Below are 20,566 nucleotides of genomic sequence, written 5' to 3' on the forward strand. Positions count from 1 at the left end.
TGTGCTAGATAGCCTCTCGCAAAATACCTTGGAAACCCAGTAGCCCGGAGCACTTGGCTGAAGTGTGGGTTTAAAGTGCATAAAAGATCTTTATCTAGCAGAAATAGAAGCAAACTCTTGTTGTGCTGAATCTACTTTGTTAGTAATAATAATAATTTTATTATTTATACCCTGCCCATCTGGCTGGGTTTCCCCAACCACTCTGGGCGGCTTACAGCATATATTAAAACATAATAAAACATCAAACATTGAAAACTTTCCAAACAGAGCTGCCTTCTAAACGTTGTGTAGTTCTTTATCTCCTTGATATCTGAAGGGAGGGTGTTCCACAGGGAGGGCATCTAAAACTGTATGGGATAAGTTTAAGAACTCCAGAAAGGAGGGGAAAGACTTTTTAAATAAATCAAAAAGGTGTGGTTTCTGTAAAAACAATAAAATGTAAATCAGAAATTTAAAGATAATCAGGCCAGCTAGGGCCAGCATATTTTTAAATTCATGTTTCCTTCTATTCTGCACTACAGCTTGAATCATCTTCGGGAAGTTCAGTTTATGATAGTTTCTGTGAGTGTATTTAATATAGCAGCTGAAGTCTTAAAAATGTGGGGTGGGAATGGTTTTCTCATTGGTGAAGCAGCCATACATAGCCAGAGATCATATATAATATGATCACTACAGCTTATCTGTTTCTAAAAGAATTCAAGAACAGAGCATATTACAGCAACCAAGAAAAAACCTGAGCATTTAGCAGGCAAGAACTGAAAACAGGTTAAAAGCCCAGTGGCCTAAGAAAATTTTAATTGCCCACCTAAATGGGAATGTTGCAGGCCAAAATGGAATCACTGAATTGTACAGCTGGAAGGCATCAATGGTGGCTCGCAAGTGTTGCCCTTTACTTTTTCCCACATACCTGTATGACAAATTGCCATTTACTGTAGTGGGGAGAGAAATACAGCACTGCAGTACAATGGGGGAGAGCTTAAGTTTCTAATGGGAAGGTACACATTGCCCCAAAGATTCCTGCATTGCAGGGGATTGAAGTAGATGGCCTTTGTGGTCCCTTCCAACTCTGGTTCTGTGAAATACATCATGGACTTGCGTGCAGAACAAAGATGCTCTGAACTCAAGCCTTTCAATATACCGGTACATGCCCTCTGTTCACTTCCATCCTTCCTAGCATATTTGCAGAGATTTTGCTAGTTGGCTTTTAAAGTCTGAACAGGGATTTATTTTTTTAAAATTAAAGAAACTATAGGGTATATGCGTTTCTGTTTCAAGATTAGGGGAAGGGCTGAAAGGTTGATGATGCTAACGTTCTTGAAAGTAACCTTTAACAGATTTCCACAAGAGAAGATAGTTTGCACATGTTATGCTTATTACCTGCCCACTTCCATCTGCATCATCCCCTGATGCAAACAGCTGCCACACATTTGAACAAGACTGACTACTTCCATGCCTTTTCTCAGGGTTCTGGACCCTGGAAGCAATTTGTATGTTGCTTGTTAAGCTTTCGTGTCACCTGAGGTCACGGACCAGCATCGAAAGAACTGCAAAACTCGTTAGGCAAGTCCCAGAGAAGCATTAGACTTGGTTGCTTTTGAGTAAACTATTCAAAAGGCTAAAGCGATGGAACATGGGAATACCCCACAGTTTTGGGGCACGGTGTCTCCTCTGAGAACATTGGGTATAAACACTTGATTGACAGGTTTTTTATTTTATTTAAAGAGAGGATCGGTTTATATTAACATTTAATACCAGGAAGTGGAGAGCCTTGTATGCCTCTCTCTTAGTCACATGTGCTGCCTCTGGGCTGAGCACCTACAGTTTGCATGCTATTATCCAGGTAGGGATGCGGGTGGCGCTGTGGTCTAAACCACTGAGCCTCTTGGGCTTGCCAATCAGAAGGTCAGTGGTTTGAATCCCCACGATAGGGTGAGCTCCTGTTGCTCTGTCCCAGCTCCTGTCAACCTAGCAGTTTGAAAGCACGCCAGTGCAAGTAGATAAATAGGTACAACTGCGTCGGGAAGGTAAATGGCATTTCCATGCTCTCTTGGTTTCCACCACGGTGTTCTGTTGCGCCAGAAGCGGTTTAGTCATGCTGGCCACATGACCTGGAAAGCTGGACAAACGCCGGCTCCCTCAGCCTGAAAGTGAAATGAGCACTGCAGCTCCATAGTTGCCTTTGATTGGACTTAACCGTCCAGGAGTCCTTTACCCTTATCCAGAAAATTCATGGTTTTCTAAGCCCTGCATGCATCAGAGCAGGAGTTGGCAGTGCACTGAGAGCCTGGGAAGGAGGGCTCCATTGGATGAACATAATGATGCCCAGAAATTCATCCTGGTAGACCAAGAAAGAAGAAGAGGCGGCCTCAGCCTATGGCAATCCTCTTCTCGCGCACTGAGCTGTGTATGTACAGATAGGACATTTAGATAAATAATGGGGAGATAGAGAAGCAAAGCAGTATAGCAAGGGATTAGATTGAGTTAATGTGATTTCACATGCTTCAGACTTTGTTTCATTTTGGGATAAAGACAAAGGTATTTAAGGCATTTTTGAAAAATAAAAGTCATTCCAAGGCATAGCCATAAGTAACCACTTGTCCTTAACCTTCGGTTTTGTTTAGATTACCATACATTTCTCTGGGGATAAAAATGGCTAAGGGAGGAACTCGGCCCTGACATTGTACCATGATATATCTCTTAACAAGAACAGAGGTAGAATTCCTGAAATATCTGAAGTCATCAGAGGTCACTATGAAGTTTATACAAAGGCTGGACTCCGCGGTGTTCCATTTATATTTCATATGTAGATAAAACAAAAGTTTACTTTATTTACTGGGAACCTGAGGAAACAGGGAGGTTAAGTCAATAACGTCCCAGACAGTCCTAACAAATTCACATATTTAGCAGGTATCGGAGGATTGTTTAATCAACATCCTTCAAATGCATTTTTAATGGCTGCACTTAACAGGGTTTTCGTAACTGGTCAAACAAGAGTCACAAAAATGCTGAAGACTCTGTATCTTCTGATACAATATTGTGCATATTACCTGACTTTCAGCTATATGGAAATAAAAGCTGTCAGCTACGTTTGCTGCCCTACCACCCTGGCTGCTATTTGTAACTGAAAATCAGTAACAGGTGTCATTTTTTTCCCCTCCTTACCTTGGTTAAGAAATAGTCCATCTGCAGATGTTACCAAGCCTCCCTACAGAGAGGTGAACATTGGCAAGATAGGCAGAAGCTTTTTCCTCATTTGTTTTTTAAAAAATAGCATGCAAAGGTAAGAGTCTGTCAGGAAGCCTCTTACAGGCCCCTTGGTCCATGTAATTGTACTGATTTGAGAGATGGCTCTTGGGTTTTTTGGATTATTTGAAATGTTTTTGTTCCCCGAGAGGTGTTTTTAAAAATTAAAAAAAAATATCCAAGCACTCAAGTGGAGGGTTCTGTTGGATTCGCAGTATCTATTGGCCCCAGCCAGCTCAGTCAGTAGTCAGGAATGGAGGAAGCCAGCGTCCTAAACCCCTACCCTAAAGTTTTATGTGCTTCCTAACTCTTCCACAGAGTCTGGACAGGATATGGCTTGGCATGGTCAGCCATTTTGTGTTGTCTTAGCTGTCATAAATGGGACGCGGGTGGCGCTGTGGATTAAAGCCTCAGCACCTAGGACTTGCCGATTGAAAGGTCGGCGGTTCGAATCCCCGCAGCGGGGTGCGCTCCCGTCGTTCGGTCCCAGCGCCTGCCGACCTAGCAGTTCGAAAGCACCTTCGGGTGCAAGTAGATAAATAGGGACCGCTTACTAGCGGGAAGGTAAACGGCGTTCCGTGTGCTGCGCTGGCTCTCCAGATGCAGCTTGTCACGCTGGCCACGTGACCCGGAAGTGTCTGCGGACAGCGCTGGCTCCCGGCCTGTAGAGTGAGATGAGCGCACAACCCCAGAGTCTGTCAAGACTGGCCCGTACGGACAGGGGTACCTTTACCTTTACCTAGCTGTCATAAGGGGAAGTGACCCTACACGCAGGCTATAATACATTTCTTTACACAATTTATGTTGTTGCACCTGTTGAACTACAACAACCTCCAACATCTCCAGACTACATGGCCAGTGCTCAACGATTATGGGAGTTATAGTCCGCAACATCTGGAGGGCCAGAAGTTGCTTACCTTGCCTTAATCCACAACCCAAGGACTAAGCAAGCACATGCTACTATATTTGCTCACATTGCCCTTTCTTCTTCCTTTCTTCCACTTCCCTTGTCTCTTTCCCATGAATGAAACTTAAGATTACAAGATGCTTGGGGCAGGGACTTGTGTAAACCTCCATATACATTACTGGAGAACAAATTTCAAATTTGGAGGCAGCTAAAGCAATTCTCTCAGGTCCAAACCATTAGCGTGAGGCAGTGGAAGACAGGAGTGCCTGGCGTGCTCTGGTCCATGGGGTCATGAAGAGTCGGACACAACTAAACAACAACAAAATTTACTGCTTTAATATCTAAAGTGGGGTCCCATATTAGAGTGACCACTTATATATCGCCACAAGAGAGAAGACAAATTGTTGCAAAATGGGCACCATGGCTTTGGTCCTGCATACCTGAAGGAGTGTCTCCTCCATCGTTCAGCCTGGACACTGAGGTCCAGCTCCAAGGGCCTTCTGGTGGTTCCCTCACTACAAGAAGTGAGGTTGCAGGGAACCTGGCAGAGGGCCATCTCAGTAGTTGCATTCTCCTTGTGGAATGCTCTCCCATCAGATGTCAAGGAAATAAAACAACTATTTGACTTTTAGAAGACATCTGAAGGCAGCCCTGTCTAAGGAAGTTTTTAATGTTTGGTGTCTTAGTGTTTTAATTTGTTGGAAGCTGCCCAGAGTGGCTGTGGTAACCCACAGGTGGGTGGCATAAAAACTTATCATTATTACTACCACTACTACCTGCTAATGCAGAGGTGTAAACTTAAAAACAATTCCTATAATTAAAAAGAATACATCTTAACTGAATGGGGCAGACTCTCCACAGGTGATCTGAGTGCATGCTCAGTCTGTTCCACAGGGACTAGCCATTGATGTGAAACTTTGGTTAAAAAAGAAAAAGGTAAAGGACCCCTGGGCGGTTAGGTAAAGGGACCCCTGACAATTAAGTCCAGTCGTGAGCAACTCTGGGGTTGTGGTGCTCATCTCGCTTTACTGGCCAAGGGAGTCGATGTTCGTCTGCAGACAGTTTTTCCGGGTCATGTGGCCAGCGTGACTAAGCCGCTTCTGGTGAAACCAGAGCAGCGCACGGAAACGCCATTTACCATCCCACTGGAGCGGTAGCTATTTATCTACTTGCATTGGTAACTATGGGGTTGCGGCACTCATCTCGCTTCAGGTCAAGATGAGTCCACAGACAGCTTCCCCAGTCATGTGGCCAGCATGACTAAACCGCTTCTGGGACAACAGAACACTGCGACAGAAACCAGAGTGCACGGAAACGCCGTTTACCTTCCTGTCACCTATTTATCTACTTGCACTTGCATGCTTTCGAACTGCTAGGTTGGCAGGAGCAGGGACAGAGCAACGGGAGCTCACCCTGTCGCGGGGATTTGAACCACCGACCTTCTGATCAGCAAGCCCAAGAGGCTCTGTGCTTTAGACCACAGCGCTACCGGCGTCCCTACTGTGAAACTTTGAGGCTCCTGCTCTCCCTTCTTTATCTTTAAATAGAACTTAGATAACCCATCAAATAAAGGGTTGTCCTCAGACAGCCCTTCAAGCAGTACATAAAGTAAGACATCGTCGAGCTATCCCATATTAATCTTCGCATTTCCCTTTTCCTCAATTATTATTATTTTTTTAAACAGTGGGAGGTGAATTCTTATTAAGTCAGCAGAAAGTCCAACACTGTCTGCTTCAGCAGCTTCAGTCAATGTCAGGATGAAGAGAGGAATGTCTTTCGCATGCTTTGCTTCTCCAGCTAGCCAGTAGGTGGGTGTGTTTAACAGAGGAAAAAGCAAGGAGGAAGGAGCCTGTCAACCAGCCTCCCCAGCTAATTAGCTCAGCCTACAACAAAGATAAGCGAGCTGGGGAGGAGGACCCCCTGAAGGGTCTTTTGAATCTGGGCAATGTCTGATTGGCAGATGCTGAGGGAGATTCTTTGGTAATCCAGTTCATCAATGAGCTGCATAAATTCAGGACAGGGCTGGAAGAATTCAGGCATGTGGTGGACACTTTGTGGATGCAATCTGCAAGAAGGCAGCCCAAAATGGACAGAACCTTGGAATCTCTACAGCATATAATCTCCCAAGTCCTGCCTCACAGGGACCCTGCACTTGCGTTTAAAGACTGTAAGTACCAAAACAAAGTTTCTGGACTTTGAGTCAGGCAAACCTGTAACAGGGATGTTGTATAGATCAGCCCATCAAATGCTCTGCTCTCTATGTGTGATATTTATCAATATATTTTTTTTCCTGCAAGAGTTAGTGCTGCGATTCTCACTGGCCTGGGAGTAAGCCCAAATGAACTCAGTGGGTCTTAGTACTGAGTAGCAGTAAAACTCGGGGGCGGGGGGGAATCAAGTACTATATTTGCAATCACAGAGTAATGTACTATACGTACACACTTCGAATCATAGAATGGTTTGATTATATGTTTAATAAAGTTTTACCTGAAAACATGCTAAACTGTTTACCGTTTACAATTGTACCTATATACTAAATTTACATGTGTTCTTTCATTGTAACTCATGTGCTATTTATTTGTAGGAATAATGCTAGTTATAAGTCACATGCACTTCAAATTGCATCTGAAAACAGTCCTGTTTATAAATACTGAGGCTGTTTGTTCAATAAAATTTGTATTAATGTCTCTTAAATTAAGTTCCAAGAAGTTCTCAGTGTCTCAGACTGCAATCCTGTACACACTTGACTGCAGGTAAGCACTGAGTAGGACTTACTTTTGAGTAGACATGCATACAATTGCATTATAAAACAGCTTCAATTTGCTGCCTTTAAGCAGAGACTGTGATCTTTATAGGACAAGGTGTTAATTCATATAAAAGAGGGCATCAGAATGCAACCCAAAATCTCTTGGCTCTGTGCTTAAGAGAAAATTCTTATATATTAAAGAGGAAACCAACTTGAAAATTCCCCAGAATTCATCGTGATGAATCAGACTAATAGTGTAGTCTCACCTTCTCCGTCAGCATGTTTTTTTTGTTCAGTTCATTGCTTTTTCATAATTTGTGAAAACTGTCAGCTATAATATTAGTCTAAATTACTCAGTCACATTGTAGAAAAATCACTAGGCTGGCTTTGCTGGGCAACATTTCACAGAGAAAGTTTATTATTATCTATATTACACTCTGCGGCACTATGGGGGAGACACTCTTTGAAAGTATCTGCTTAATTTCTTTGTCCGGAGCTATGGTAAGAGTTAGCAACTTCATCAGTCCTTTGCGTTCTTTCAAAAGGAGCATGGAATGAATGACTTTAAATAAGCAGCTGGCGAGAGAGAGCGAAATTGTGTATCAGTTATTCCATACATAGTTTGACAGAAATCAAGAGTTAGACAGATAAACACAAATACAGCTCCTGAGGCCACCCAGAAGGAAAACTCAATGCCATTGCATCAGTCCCACGTTAAGCAGCAGTTAACAAACCTTGTGGAGGCAGAGACATCCCACAAGCACAAAGGATTCGATCTAGAAAAGGTGGGGAACTTCCCCCCCTCCCCTCCCATTGTGGCAGATTCCTGAAGATCATCTGACAAGGTTTTGATTGAAAATGTATGTACTGGCCTCTCAGACAAAGTTATTGTGACCACCCACAGATTTGTGGGCTGGAAGAATGGCTACAATAAAGCAGGAAAGCACATGGGGCTGGAATACCATTTTGAATGGAATCTTATCACAAAGTGGGGTTAACCAGTAAAAAAATAGTTCTTCCACTAGAATATATTGAATATATTGCATCCTGTTAATGGACTTTAGCCAGCTGAATGCTATCAGTCCCTACATTAATGCAGAAGAGGATAAACCTCCCATAAATCAGTGTTTCAGAAATCTTACTTTCAATATAAGTGTCTGCCATAGGTTTGTATGGACTTGTTTTTTACATGAATTTACTGTTCTTTTCTGTGTTGTTTTTAATGGTTTTATGGCTGTGCTTATTGTATTTTCTACATCACCTTGAGAAATGTATATGGAAGGCAGTGGCGTAGCATGGGGGGTGAAGGGGGGGCCGGCCGCACCGGGCGCAACATCTGGGGTTAGGGCAAATCCACGGGTTAGGGGGCGCAAATCCACAGGTTAGGGGGCGCAAATTACTTGCCTTGCCCTGGGTGCTGACAACCCACGCTACGCCGCTGATGGAAGGCTAGTAGTAGTAGCAGTAGTAGTAATAGTAGTATTTATACATATACTATGTTATTTATTTAGAAGAATTCTATTCCCCCTATTATCTACATGAGTCCCAAAGGCTGCATATATTTCCCATTCACTTCCCCAGCAGTTTCAGTATATAAGGTCCTATATGGATTAAATCCTTGTTCCTACAATTATGGTATTTGCCAACCCTTTGCTTTCCCAAACTGTTTCTTTTCCTGGAGTCATTCTAACCAGTATTCAAACTTGAAATAGAGATTTATGTAAAATCACATACACACAACATGGCACTATCTTAATGATCAGGGCAGATGTATCGTATGCTGCTTTTCTGCATATTTTCTTCTCCTTTGGAAATGTATGTGGGAGTCAAACTGGAGTTTCATAGAGTCACAGAGTTTATAAGGACACAGAACATCATCTAGTCCAACTCATTCCATTGCAGGAATATGCAGCTGTACCATATGAGGATCAAACCTGCAACCTTGGCGTTATCACCACCACACTATAACCAAAGCTGAACTTGAAGTGTCAAATTGCCTTGAACAAGCTAATATTCGAACTTAAAATGCCCTGAACACATATACCAGATGCCTTTTCAGTATCAATGTTTAAGGGAGATATGTTGTTACAAACAGGAAACCAGATTGAGAAGCCTTGCTTTGCTTGGTCAATAGCATTCTCTAGCTCCTAAGCCAGAGGGAAACAAGAAGATGTGAGTTCTATGAATATCACCACTAAAGACCACATATTATTAGGTTATGTTATCCTAATCACCTGGGAATAAGTCCCTTTGATAGTCATGGAACTAATTCCGAGTACTCTTTGTGCAGTAGGATTGCTCTGTAAATCCCTTAAAGTAGGAACAGAGAACCTGTGTCCCTCCAGATATTGTTGGACTACAATTCCCATCATCCCTGACCTGCTGTCTGAGGCTCATGGAAGCCAGAATCCAACGACAACTGGCGATCACAGTTCCCAACCCCAGCCATAAAGGAAGCAAGCAGCACATTGTTATGCTATTTTGAAAGAAAGATAATACCGCAGTTACATGATCTGACCACCAAGGTCCTCATGGCCAAGACTTGTTCAGTGCTGCAGCATTACAGATATGACATGAGCATCCTTAGACAACAGTAAAAGGGAAGATGGATTCTGTGGAATCTCAAAGGACTTGGGGCTATATGCAACTCAGTTCTACTCAGAGTAAACCCATTGAAATTAATGGACCAAAATTAGTAGTGCCCGTCAATTTCAGTGGGAAGGGGCACTCAGCTGGTGTTTTACGGCAGGTGTGTTCTGCACTACGTAGTTGACACAATAATAGTCCTTTAGTAGTGGGTTTATTCTGCTTTATTACTCCTGTGATGGTTCCCCAGTGCTACCACATTATTGCTGTCTGGAAGACCACAGTACAACAAAAGCAGGACCAATATATATATATAAAAAGCCCAGAACATTGGTGGTTTGAAAATGTAATGGGATTTCAGCAGGGAGGTCCAAAAAGTATGGAATGCAGGGTTGTGTGTGACTGCCCTGATAGCATCATGTGAGCAATAAAAAAAGGACATGTGCAGGGCATTGACTAGCAATGGATACAGCCCTTAGCTTATTTTCATCATGAAGCGGTTATACGATCAGCCCTTTACAATCTTCACATTTTTCTGAATTATTTGAGCCAATTACTTTGGAGATGAGATAGAAAATGCATAATACAACTGATGAGCAGTTCCCTCATTTATTTTTTTACAGAAAAAGGAGGGGCAGCTAAAATGTACTGTGTATTTTGTATCACAAAACCAGCCCAGATGAGGTAAAAAGGGGCAAGAGTGGAACACTAACCTGCCCCTGCAAGGGCTCGTTCACAGAAGCAAGGAAATAGTCCCTCAAGCAGCAAGAGGCCCCAAACATTACTCAGAAAGCCCTTTCAGAGGCCTGTACAGGCCACAGGCCAGATCCATTTGTCACAGGGAGGTGGGACACATGGACAGAGTGCTCCTCCAGTGTTTCAAGCTATTCGTGCTTATGTGTTACGGTTGACTCAGGTTGTTCCAAGGTCAGCCAGAGGTAACTGAATTAAAAACAGGTTAGAAACCTACAAATTCGTGAACCCTCCACTCAAAGGCTATTTCAATTTCTCAGTGGTTTGGCTTTCTGCAAACTGAAAGGGAATTATGCCTTACAATAATTCCAGGTCTACCCTTGTTTGTAGGCCAATTACATAATCTGTAAAAACCACAAACAAATATCCATGGCCTCATCAAATGGCAGTCTGATGACCACAGTCTTTATGGATTTTTCTAGAATAAGCATGGCCACCATCATTCTTCATATTTATTGTTTTATTAATCATCTTGGGATCAGAGCAGTACTTGAAATGCACAAATGAGAGCGCCTGGGCCAATTTCAGGACACATGAAACTCCTTGTTCAGGGGTCCTAATGCTAGTTTTGAAATTGTCTTTGGCAAGAGGCCCTGCAGAGGCAGGGAGCCAAGATCCCCTTCTGAAATAACATGATCCTCAAGGCCACCACCAGGAGACCTCACCGAGAAGTGGAAACACACGCTGATGCTCAACAGCTACACAAAGGATTATCTAGGAATAAATCACTGATAACTGCCTCAAGCTGAGGGCAGTGGAAAAGCTTCAGGACCTCAACTCAAGTCCTCCAGAGAGGGAAGGCCAGGAAAGTAGAAACATAACTGGATGCTTCAGAAATCAGTTCAGAGGCAATGAGTGAAGCAAGGCTAGAGAACCTGTGGCTCTTCAGAAGTTGTTGGACTTCAACTCCCATCAGCCCGGGCAAGCATGGTAAATGGCCAGAAATGTTGGGAGCTGTTGTTCAACAACATCCTGAGACACAGGTTCTCCAACCCCAGGAGTAAAGTCTGGTCCTCATTTGACTGCCTTAATTAATCAGGAATCTCAAGCAACTGTTTCAGCTGTTCTAGTGGTACTCTCATATTCTTATTCGGCTAAAACTTATCTGATGAAACAGTACTATACTCTAAGCCAGTGTTTCCCAAACTTGGGTCTTCAGCTAATTTTGGACTATGATTCCCATCATCCTTGACCAGTGGTCTTGATAGCTAGGGATGATGGGAGTTGTAGTCTAAAAACAGCTGGAGATCTAAGTTTGGGAATCTCTGCTCTAAGCTCAGGATGACTATGCATCCACTTCTTTTCTCTTCGAGGAGCAAATTAGACATGTAAGCAGCAGGTGTGTGTTTCAGAATTGAATCCATATTGATATATAGCAGGGATATGGAACCTGTCGTCTTCCAGTATTTGTTGTGGGCTGCAGTGCCCATCACCCCTGACCATTGGCAATGCTGACTGCTGATGATGGAAGCTAGAGTCCAGCAACAGCTGGAAGGCTACAGATTTCCCATTCCTGCTGTAAAGGGATGAGAGGAGAGATGCAAAGCATACGAGGGTGGGCCAATAGGGAGATGCTGAATGGTTCCGCTTTCTTCTTGTACCTCGTTGGGGTTTTATTGCCCCCCTGACACTGAAAGAGACAGCTTTAAAAAAGCAGTTTGAGATGAGAAAGTGTAGGCATCAAAAGTATCCCTAAATCACTTTAAAATTTGTCTCCCACCGTTTTATAGCAGCTTAGCAGTACACCCAGTTCTAATGCACAGGTCCACTGTAGTCCTCTTCAAAGACACCTGAGGACTCCAGGAGTTGTCCACAGAGTGCTCAGGATGCATCTCTTGCAAAACGCTTGTGTAACTAAGAGTGGCTAAGAGATTGACCTGTGAACTGGGGAGTGCCTTGTTCATATTTCATCTTGTGAAGATGGGAAGGGTGGGCCTTGGGATGGAACTAAGCAAGAATGGTTTGGAAATGAAGTGAGGGATTTGATAATGAAAGATGAGAATATGACCAGAGATGATTCAGACAAAGGGAGGGTCGTACTCTTGTAATGAACACATAGATGCGAAATTTTAGGCTGTGGTGAATAAGGGTCTTTTGGGTAAATAGCAGTTCTCTCTCTCTCTCTCTCTCTCTCTCTCTCTCACTCACTCACTCATGATACAGTAGTACCATGGAGACTGAGGCAACGTGTGAGGCAATTTATGACAGTGGTTATGGTCTCAAGGCCCACATATGCAAGTCTGTCCAGACCCTTCACCAATCAATTGCTTTGTATATTTGTAACTTCAGGCTCACACCACTTAAAGCTGTTCCATAATGATATGCAGATCAGCATGGTGGTGCTGGCCCCCTGCATCTTTGGGAGCTCCTGGGACCCCAGTATCAAGTAGGAGCCCACTTCTGGCCCGTCTTGGGTACCCCCTGCCCCTTGACTTCTTCCTCCTCCTCTTCTTGTCCCAGTGCTCTGATCAGCACTGGTCAACTGGTCTAGTTGCTATTTACATTTCCCACAATTCCCCTGGTGTACTGTCGCTCCAAGGCATGTGGGAAGTTGAACTGGTAGCTTAGACCTTGCTGGCCTGTGTTGCTCAGAGCACTCCCTGTTAACCACCAGATAAGCCCAACAGGAGCCGACAAGAGGGGACAGGACCCAACTGAGTCCCATGAAACTTGGAGACATATCAATGCCAGATTAGCCCAGTTTATGGTCTTAGCAGTATGAGAGAGTTATAGGCATGTGCACATTTTACAGCATTTTGATTTATAAAATGCAACATGGCAGCCAAATTAATATTATATCTCTTACATCCATGTAACGTAACTATTTCAGCCCCATGGCGTTGCTTTTTCTCATTCTACACATTTCAACAATCTGCATGTATCAAACTGAGCCCAACTTTTACAGCTTCAGTCGAGGTGTGTGTTAAATTATAGCCCCTAATGGGAGGCAGCTGTAAGAAGGTGTGCCTATAAGTTATGGTATTTGTTTAAATGATATGGTTTTACTGATTATGTGTCATAGATTGATTGAGGAAATAGAAGACAATTTTAGTAGCCTTGCGACAAAAAAAATAGTCTTTTACTTTAAAAAAAATACAACTTAAAAAACCCAAATATGAAATGTATATTTCTCTGCAGTCAAATGGTTATTTAATAATAGTCTGACAAGTTAGTTAAAACAACTCTTCTTCTGAAAGCCCTTTTAAAGTATAAAACTGACTAAGCAGGAAATACTTACCGTGTGTGTTCTTTATAAACGGATCGTTTGTGACAATGAAATATTCCCAGGGTTATGGCTCTGTTCCACATTGCCAGGAAGATTGCAAAACGTCTGCTTGGATAATCCTCTTCTAAAATAAAAAGCACTGCTAGTTCTTTGGGCACTGTGTGTCCTGTTTATTTGCAATCTTGGCATGATACATTCTTGTTTTAGTGCCTTCCTTCGTAACTGTATCTATTGCTCAAAAGCTGAGTTTGTTTGTTTAAATCGAAAAATACAAAGGTTCTTTGTATGGAACTGATCCTGTTAGTGGGGAGGGGAGCATTCATGGTGGACCATTTCCTATGCCCGGTTGTCTCGTGATCACCTTCCCACCACTTCCTTTTTCCATTTTTTAAAAATAAAATATTGACACACATTCGCAGATGGGTACAGGAGATTAAGCCTCCGTACATTCAAAGCACATTTAAAGCACATGGCTTCTCCCCCAAAGAATCCTGGGAACTGTAGTTTATCCCTCACACAGCTGCAGTTGCCATCACCTTTAACAAACTACAGTTCCCAGGATTATTTGGGGGAAGCCCTGTGCTTTAAATGTGTGTGGATGTGGCCCAACTACACAAGCTCCAGGGCTGGCTTTTGAAGAGCAAGCAGAAGGGTTTCTCCGATTTTAGTGCTGTGATGTTTCATGCCAATAGATACCCACAGCTGACATAATAGGACATCAAAACGTTTGGTGCCCATCGTCTTCCCTGCTGAGTTCAGGACAACCCTGAGACTAAGGTGGGGGGAGGGAGGAAGTTGACAGACAGTGGATGTGTTAGAAGCAGTAGTATTTTCTAGAAAAAGAGGTGCCAGAACTCACCATGACCCTTGTTCTCTTATACAGTGGTGCCTCAGGTTAAGAACTTAATTCGTTCTGGAGGTCCGTTCTTAACCTGAACTGTTCTTAACCTGAGGTATCAATTTAGCTAATGGGGCCTCCAGCTGCTGCCGGGCCGCTAGAGCATGATTTCTGTTCTCATCCTGAAGCAAAGTTCTTAACCTGAGGTACTATTTCTGGGTTAGTGGAGTCTGTAACCTGAAGCGTATGTAACCTCAGGTACCACTGTAATGGCAGTGGAGAGGTGCCGGAACTGAGTTCCAGTGAGTTCCAGCTGACAAAAGCCCTGGTTAGAAGACGACAGGCAGGTGGTGGCTGGATGTGGGCAGCCTCCATAGACCAGCCTCTACTGCACAAACTTGTTGACCAGCTAGGAACAGAATCACAGCATAGACGTGCTCTGGCCCTTGGCCATTCTCTTTGCCCAGGCTTCCATTTTACTTTCTTCGTTGTTGCATTGAGCTCACGACATGGGTAACCTATGCACATCCTTTGTATAATAATTTGATATCACCACCACAATTCCTGTCACACTCATAGTTTAAGACGGTTGAGGTTTAACATGTTTTTTTTTAAAAAACCCTAAATATCAGCTTTCCCTTAATGGCTTTTAAATGGAATTGTTACGAGACCTGTGTGCATATGTATGTGTGTCCTTATTAGGGAAAGAGGAGTGATGGATGTAAATCTGGGCCCGGTGCTGTTTTAACAGACCCGATCTAAAAATCCGAACTAGTTTTGGTTTGGAGGGAATCCCCCCCTCCATCAGATGTAATTCTTTAAGGCATGTTACCAATTCTGATATTATCAGAAGTCAAAGCTGGGAGGGGGCGGGGAAGAATAAGGAGAGAATATCAGGGGAAGTTTTTGGTGAATGTAAAAGCAACAGGTCACCTATCGTGCTTCAATCTACTAGATTGCTTTGATGACTTTCAGACATCAATAGCAAGTAGCAGAGCACATTAAATAAGCATTTAATAAAGTCTGCCGGTCTCAAGGGAGGAATACAACTTTAATTTGGAAAAACAATTCATTTCTTTGTGGCTTGGGTTTTCACCTTTGTTCAGTTTGTGTCAAAGCTTAATTCTACCATCACAGATTGAGATAACCATCTGTTTTCCATTTTAAGTTTTGGTTTAATTGGGGAAAGGGGTCTCCATGACCTTCTGAAAGGTCGGTCAAATCAGTTTTTATTATTCCTATTATTTTACAGAGCTATTATATTTTCCACTTAGATCATCCATAGAAGTCCTTGAGTGAGAGACCAATCCAATATTTACATTCTACGATTCTCATAGAAAGCAGCTTTTCAGTATAGCTGGTCTATTAAAAAAAAAGAATTTTTAGAGTGCCAATCACTACTTTGGAGGAAGACGCAAAATGAAGGCTCTTATTGAGCCCTTTCTGGAAAAAAAAGAATTATAATGCTAGATTTATTGGTTTTCAGCAGCATCTGGGGACCTAATTCCCCACCGGTAGTTTTACATGCTACATTTTTCATCAACATGCAAGGCATTGTCTCAGGTTGCCCTCTTTAACTGTATCAGCCATTTGCCAGAGGCAAGCCATCCCATTTGTGCCACAGATTTAAATAGACTTTAGCCAATGTTTTGTTGCACACCAACCCCCCAATCCCTGAGTGGTGTGAGATTCTAGGGGGTTCCAGGCACTCACCCAGGGTCTGTGTTTCCTTTTGGAAATGAGGCACAGAGGAGACTGCAGTGTATTTATGATATATGGTTTATTTACACACACATACACAATCTGAGCCTACGATGGAGGGATTCACAGTATTATTAGCACCCCAAGAGGGTCTTGCTTCTCCCATAGGTCCAGTCTAGGATTCAAACAGACATCAAACATTGTGCTCTGCCTGCTGCTCTGCTTCTCTGTCACATAACTCCAGGCTCCCTACTCCAGGCTTCTGGCTCACATTGCTTCTCCCTCTCTACTCTGGCTTTATCTGTTGAAGCAGGAGCCCCACTCATTTGCTGCTGAATTCATAGTCCACACACATATGGGAAAATAAAGCCACTTCTCTCCCCATTCCATGATAAATCACCTGAGATGGACAGTGATGTTCCACCCATTGGCTCTACCCCAACCATCATGTCCTCAGGTCTCCCTGTCCCACTGACCACATGTTGGGAGCATGTTGGTGCAAGTTTCCAGGTCATGAGGAGAGCCTACACATGTTTATTGGGCTTACCTGTTCCGTTTATTTCTCCAACACATGGGAATGGGGCCAGGACAACATGGGTGAGATCAATGACTGATTTCTCCCACTCATGCTATTGTATATGTGTGATGTATATTTATTAACACCTGAACAAGGCTTAGAAATGTGTTATTTAAAAGGGTTATATATAAATCCTAGGCAGGGCTCTGTAGACAGGATTGCAGCACTGCTTCTCTTCGAACAGAAGTGAGACCAGGAAGGGAGACTGGGCTGTGTTTAAGGGAGCAATGCATTGTTAGTTCATTAACCATGAAGCCAACACAAAGTGGCCATTTGTGTCTAGTCTTGGTCAGCCAAAATCTATGACCTTTTCGGTTTGTGGATTAGGTCATCAGACTTCAGCCTTGGAAAACAATGAATTTATTGTACATCCAAATTTAATCTGTGGCTTCCTTTGCAGATTTCTTTCCCATGTCGACATCGATGTAAAGTTATAAAAGACATCCATCATTTTTTAATGCAGGGTTGTAGTTTCATTCCCATGCAAATGGAGATATATAGAATCATGGGTTATTACTAATGTATTGTCATTTCTCTGTTTTGGCAGTGAATGTTGTAGCAATGCTTCAGGAATTCTGGGAGAGCAAACAGAAGCAGAGAGGTGTGTTTTCAAGTGAAGGCACAGTGGTCTACGAGTCACTAAATTCTCCTGGGCCTCCGTTTGTGAGTTATGTTACCCTGCCTGGAGGAAGCTGCTTTGGTAACTTTCAGGTAAGAATATACGCTGATGCATTTTAATGAAAAAGGACTCTGCTGAAAGTAATTCAGTCTGCCATCATGACTATCACTCTCTCTGTCATAACACTAGAACTTTGGGTCAACCAATGATGTTGGTTTGGAACCAAAGGAAGTTTTTCTTCACACCATGCACACATTCAGATTATGTCTGGGCCCTTCCACCGACATTTCAGGAACCTCCTGTCAAGAGATGCATCAGTGGGACAAAACAAGAGTATACTATAGATAACGATGCATCCCTAAAACAATTTCCAACTCTTTTAAAAATTCTTATCTGTCTCCACCCTGAATTACCCTGTGTCCTGATCCTCTGGCCTACCTGGCAGATGGTGTGCCAAGACAAAGTCCCAAGTCCAGAAGCCAAGTCACACAAGCCAAGTCCAGGAAACACAGTCTGGGGTCAGTCCAAGTAGTCAGGATACAGTCTAGAGTTAATCTCAAAGTAGAAACCCGTGAAGGTCCAAGGAGAATCCCAGGCAAGGTCCCTCAACATGGGCAGTTGAGCAGACACAGTACCTCAGCTCTGCTTCCTTCTTATTCTGTGTCTGCTGATTGCAGCATCTGGGCTTGATGAGGCATGTGACCCTCACCTGCTTTCAGATTGCCCCAGGTGAGGAATCACATGCCTCCTTCCCTGTCTGGCCAGCTAGTGAACTAGGCTGCAGGCCCTGGCTTTCCTCTGTTTCCTGGAGTGCCCTGTCCACTGTTCCCTACGTCTTAGGACCAGCTGTGTTCATGGGGACAGGGGCCTCTCTAGTGAGGGGTCCCACTACTCAGCTTCCTGTGCACTAGCCCTTGCTTCCTTCCTCATCATCGTCTGTCACCCATGAGCATTTTCTACTGAGGTCCAGCACCGAGGGCCTTCTGGCAGTTCCCTCACTGCGAAAAGCAAGGTTACAGGGAACCAGGCAGAGGGCCTTCTCGGCAGTGGTGCCCACCCTGTGGAACACCCTCCCATCAGATGTCAAGGAAATAAACAACTTTCTGACTTTTAGAAGACATCTGAAGGCAGCCCTATTTAAGGAAGTTTTTAATGTTTGATGTTTTCTTGTGTTTTTAATATCCTGTTGGAAGCTGCCCAGAGTGGCTGGGGAGGCCTGGCCAGATGGGCAGGGTATAATAAATTATTATTATTAGTAGTAGTAGTAGTATAACAACCTCTCCTTCCCCATCCCCACCACGCTCCCGTGTGACCCACTCCCAGCTGCACCGCTCACCAGCATCCTTTTCCTCCTCCCCTAAATACTGCCAGTTCATGACACCATGTTACTGTATATTGGGAGCAACGAGAATTCTACATTCTATTTCAAGAAAAATGCCACTCTTACAAACAACAGAAAACTCTTAACAAGAGAAGCCCCCTTTTGAAATCTGTGCCCCTTGCCGTTTTTCTTCAGTTACTCATTCTAGGCCTTCTGTATGTTGTTTTTAATATTTATTTATCTGGAATATTTATAAACTGTTATAGCATTATGAAATACCATAGCGGTGTACAAAGCAATAAAAACAGAACAGATAAAATAGTTCTGAAATCAGATCCTGCCCACCCTTCTGGGAAAACCTGTAGAAAGTTTTCAGCGTCTGAGGAAATGTAGGCAGTGTCAAGAGTCTGTCTAACTTCAGTGGCTGGTGTGCATAGGAAGCTCTCAGAAGTGCAGTGAGCAGATTTAGTTCAAACTGGATAGGATTTCTTGAACTGGCAAGGTATTTTTAAATGCTTCTAGTGAGACTGGGCTGCCAAAGTTAGTTCCCCCCCCCCCTATTTTACTTCTTAAAATATTATGTGAGAGAGAATTTGTGGTTAAATGTGGTGTGGTGAATTTGCTGTATGCTTTTTATAAAAACATCTTACTATCTTCTATGCCATCATCACTGCATAATAGTTCTCTTTGGTTTGCCATCACTTCCAAATACGTCAATAAGCAATCATTTCTATTACTCATGTCACATAAAGGTCTCCCTTGTGCATTCCAAAAGTGCTTATAATGCACTTTTAATGCTGTTTGTGCATATGGGCCATCCATTACGTTCAGCCTCAGTTATCAATACTTGTGCATCAATACCAACTTAGCTCTAGTTGTGGTAGCTGTCCAAGAGAACATTGGGCAAGTTGCATAGGATTGAGCCCATCTTCTCTTTGGATGGGTCCCTCAAAAGGTTTGTAAATTGATCCCTCCCAGAAGATCGTCAAAAGGGAGCAGATGGGTCTAATTGCAGAGAGGAATTTCCAAAGAGTAGAGACTCAAACACTGGAAATGTTTAATACAGATTCCAAATGAATTGTCCCGAACCCCTGGCAGAAAGTCAGTATTTCAAGTCCAAAGTCTAGGTCCAATGGTCAAGCCACACAAGCAAAGAGCAAAGTCCAAAGGTCAGGAAACAGTCCAGGGTCAATCCAAGTAGCCAAGTCTGAAGTCCAGCAGTCAGAATACAGTCCAGAGTCAAACTCAAAGCACAGTCCTATAAAGGGCCAGGCGTATCCAAACCAAGATTCATCAACATGGGCAGTTGAGCAGACACAGCACCTCAGCTCTGATTCCCTTTGGTACTTTGCATGCAGATTGCAGCATCTGGGCTGGATGAGGCATGTGACCCTCACCTGCTCCAAGCCTAGTCCAGCTGAGGAATCACACCCCTCCTCCCAGAGCTGGAGAGCCCCACCTAGCCAGCTAGGGAGCTGGGCTGTGGGCCTTGCCTGCCTCAGCCTCCTAGACCACCACTCCCGCTGCTTCATATGCCTCAGAGCCTGCCATGTTTATGGGAACAGGGGCCCCTCTGGCTCTGCAGATGGGTTCTGCTGCTCTGGTTCCTGCGCATTGACCCCCATTCCCTTGCCATCCTCCATCAGCCTTTGAGTACTTACCTCCCCATCCCCTGCTTGCCCTGGTGCATCCCAGTCCTGGCTACATCCCCTGTCAGGGTCCTCTTCCTGCTCCCCATCATACTGCCAGTTCATGACAATACTGGTGGAGGATGGGGGGATGACGTTGGATGATGTCTTTGGGTTTCCACCAAGCTTGTGATTTTGTATATGTAAGACGGGAGTTTCTAGTAGAAGGGACAACTGAAGTGCTTAACTTTGTTAAGTTAATGGCACTAGCTGAGCCTACTATGCATCCCTCTTCATATCCGAAGAGCTGATTGCATATGGATGTGTTGCCATGACAACAGGTGATGCTCTTTTAGGAAGGAATAGGCCTCTCCTCCTTCACCTTTGCTGGAGGCTGTGTCATATTCTGGGTAGAACAGCA

The 20,566-nt window shown here is 43.6% G+C and overlaps 1 protein-coding gene across 1 annotated transcript in view; it reads left to right on the forward strand.

Annotated features, from left to right (window-relative positions):
* The first annotated feature begins 5,672 nt into the window (after positions 1-5,672).
* LIX1 (limb and CNS expressed 1) overlaps positions 5,673-20,566 on the forward strand; it is a 32,884-nt gene continuing 17,990 nt past the window's right edge. The window contains exons 1-2 of the mRNA XM_028748777.2: positions 5,673-6,317; positions 17,125-17,288. Of these exons, the coding sequence (XP_028604610.1) occupies positions 6,209-6,317; positions 17,125-17,288 (273 nt within the window). The 5' untranslated portion in view covers positions 5,673-6,208. The remainder of the gene's footprint in view (positions 6,318-17,124; positions 17,289-20,566) is intronic.

The sequence above is a fragment of the Podarcis muralis genome, chromosome 11 (assembly GCF_964188315.1).
Source record: "Podarcis muralis chromosome 11, rPodMur119.hap1.1, whole genome shotgun sequence".
Lineage (NCBI taxonomy): Eukaryota > Metazoa > Chordata > Lepidosauria > Squamata > Lacertidae > Podarcis > Podarcis muralis.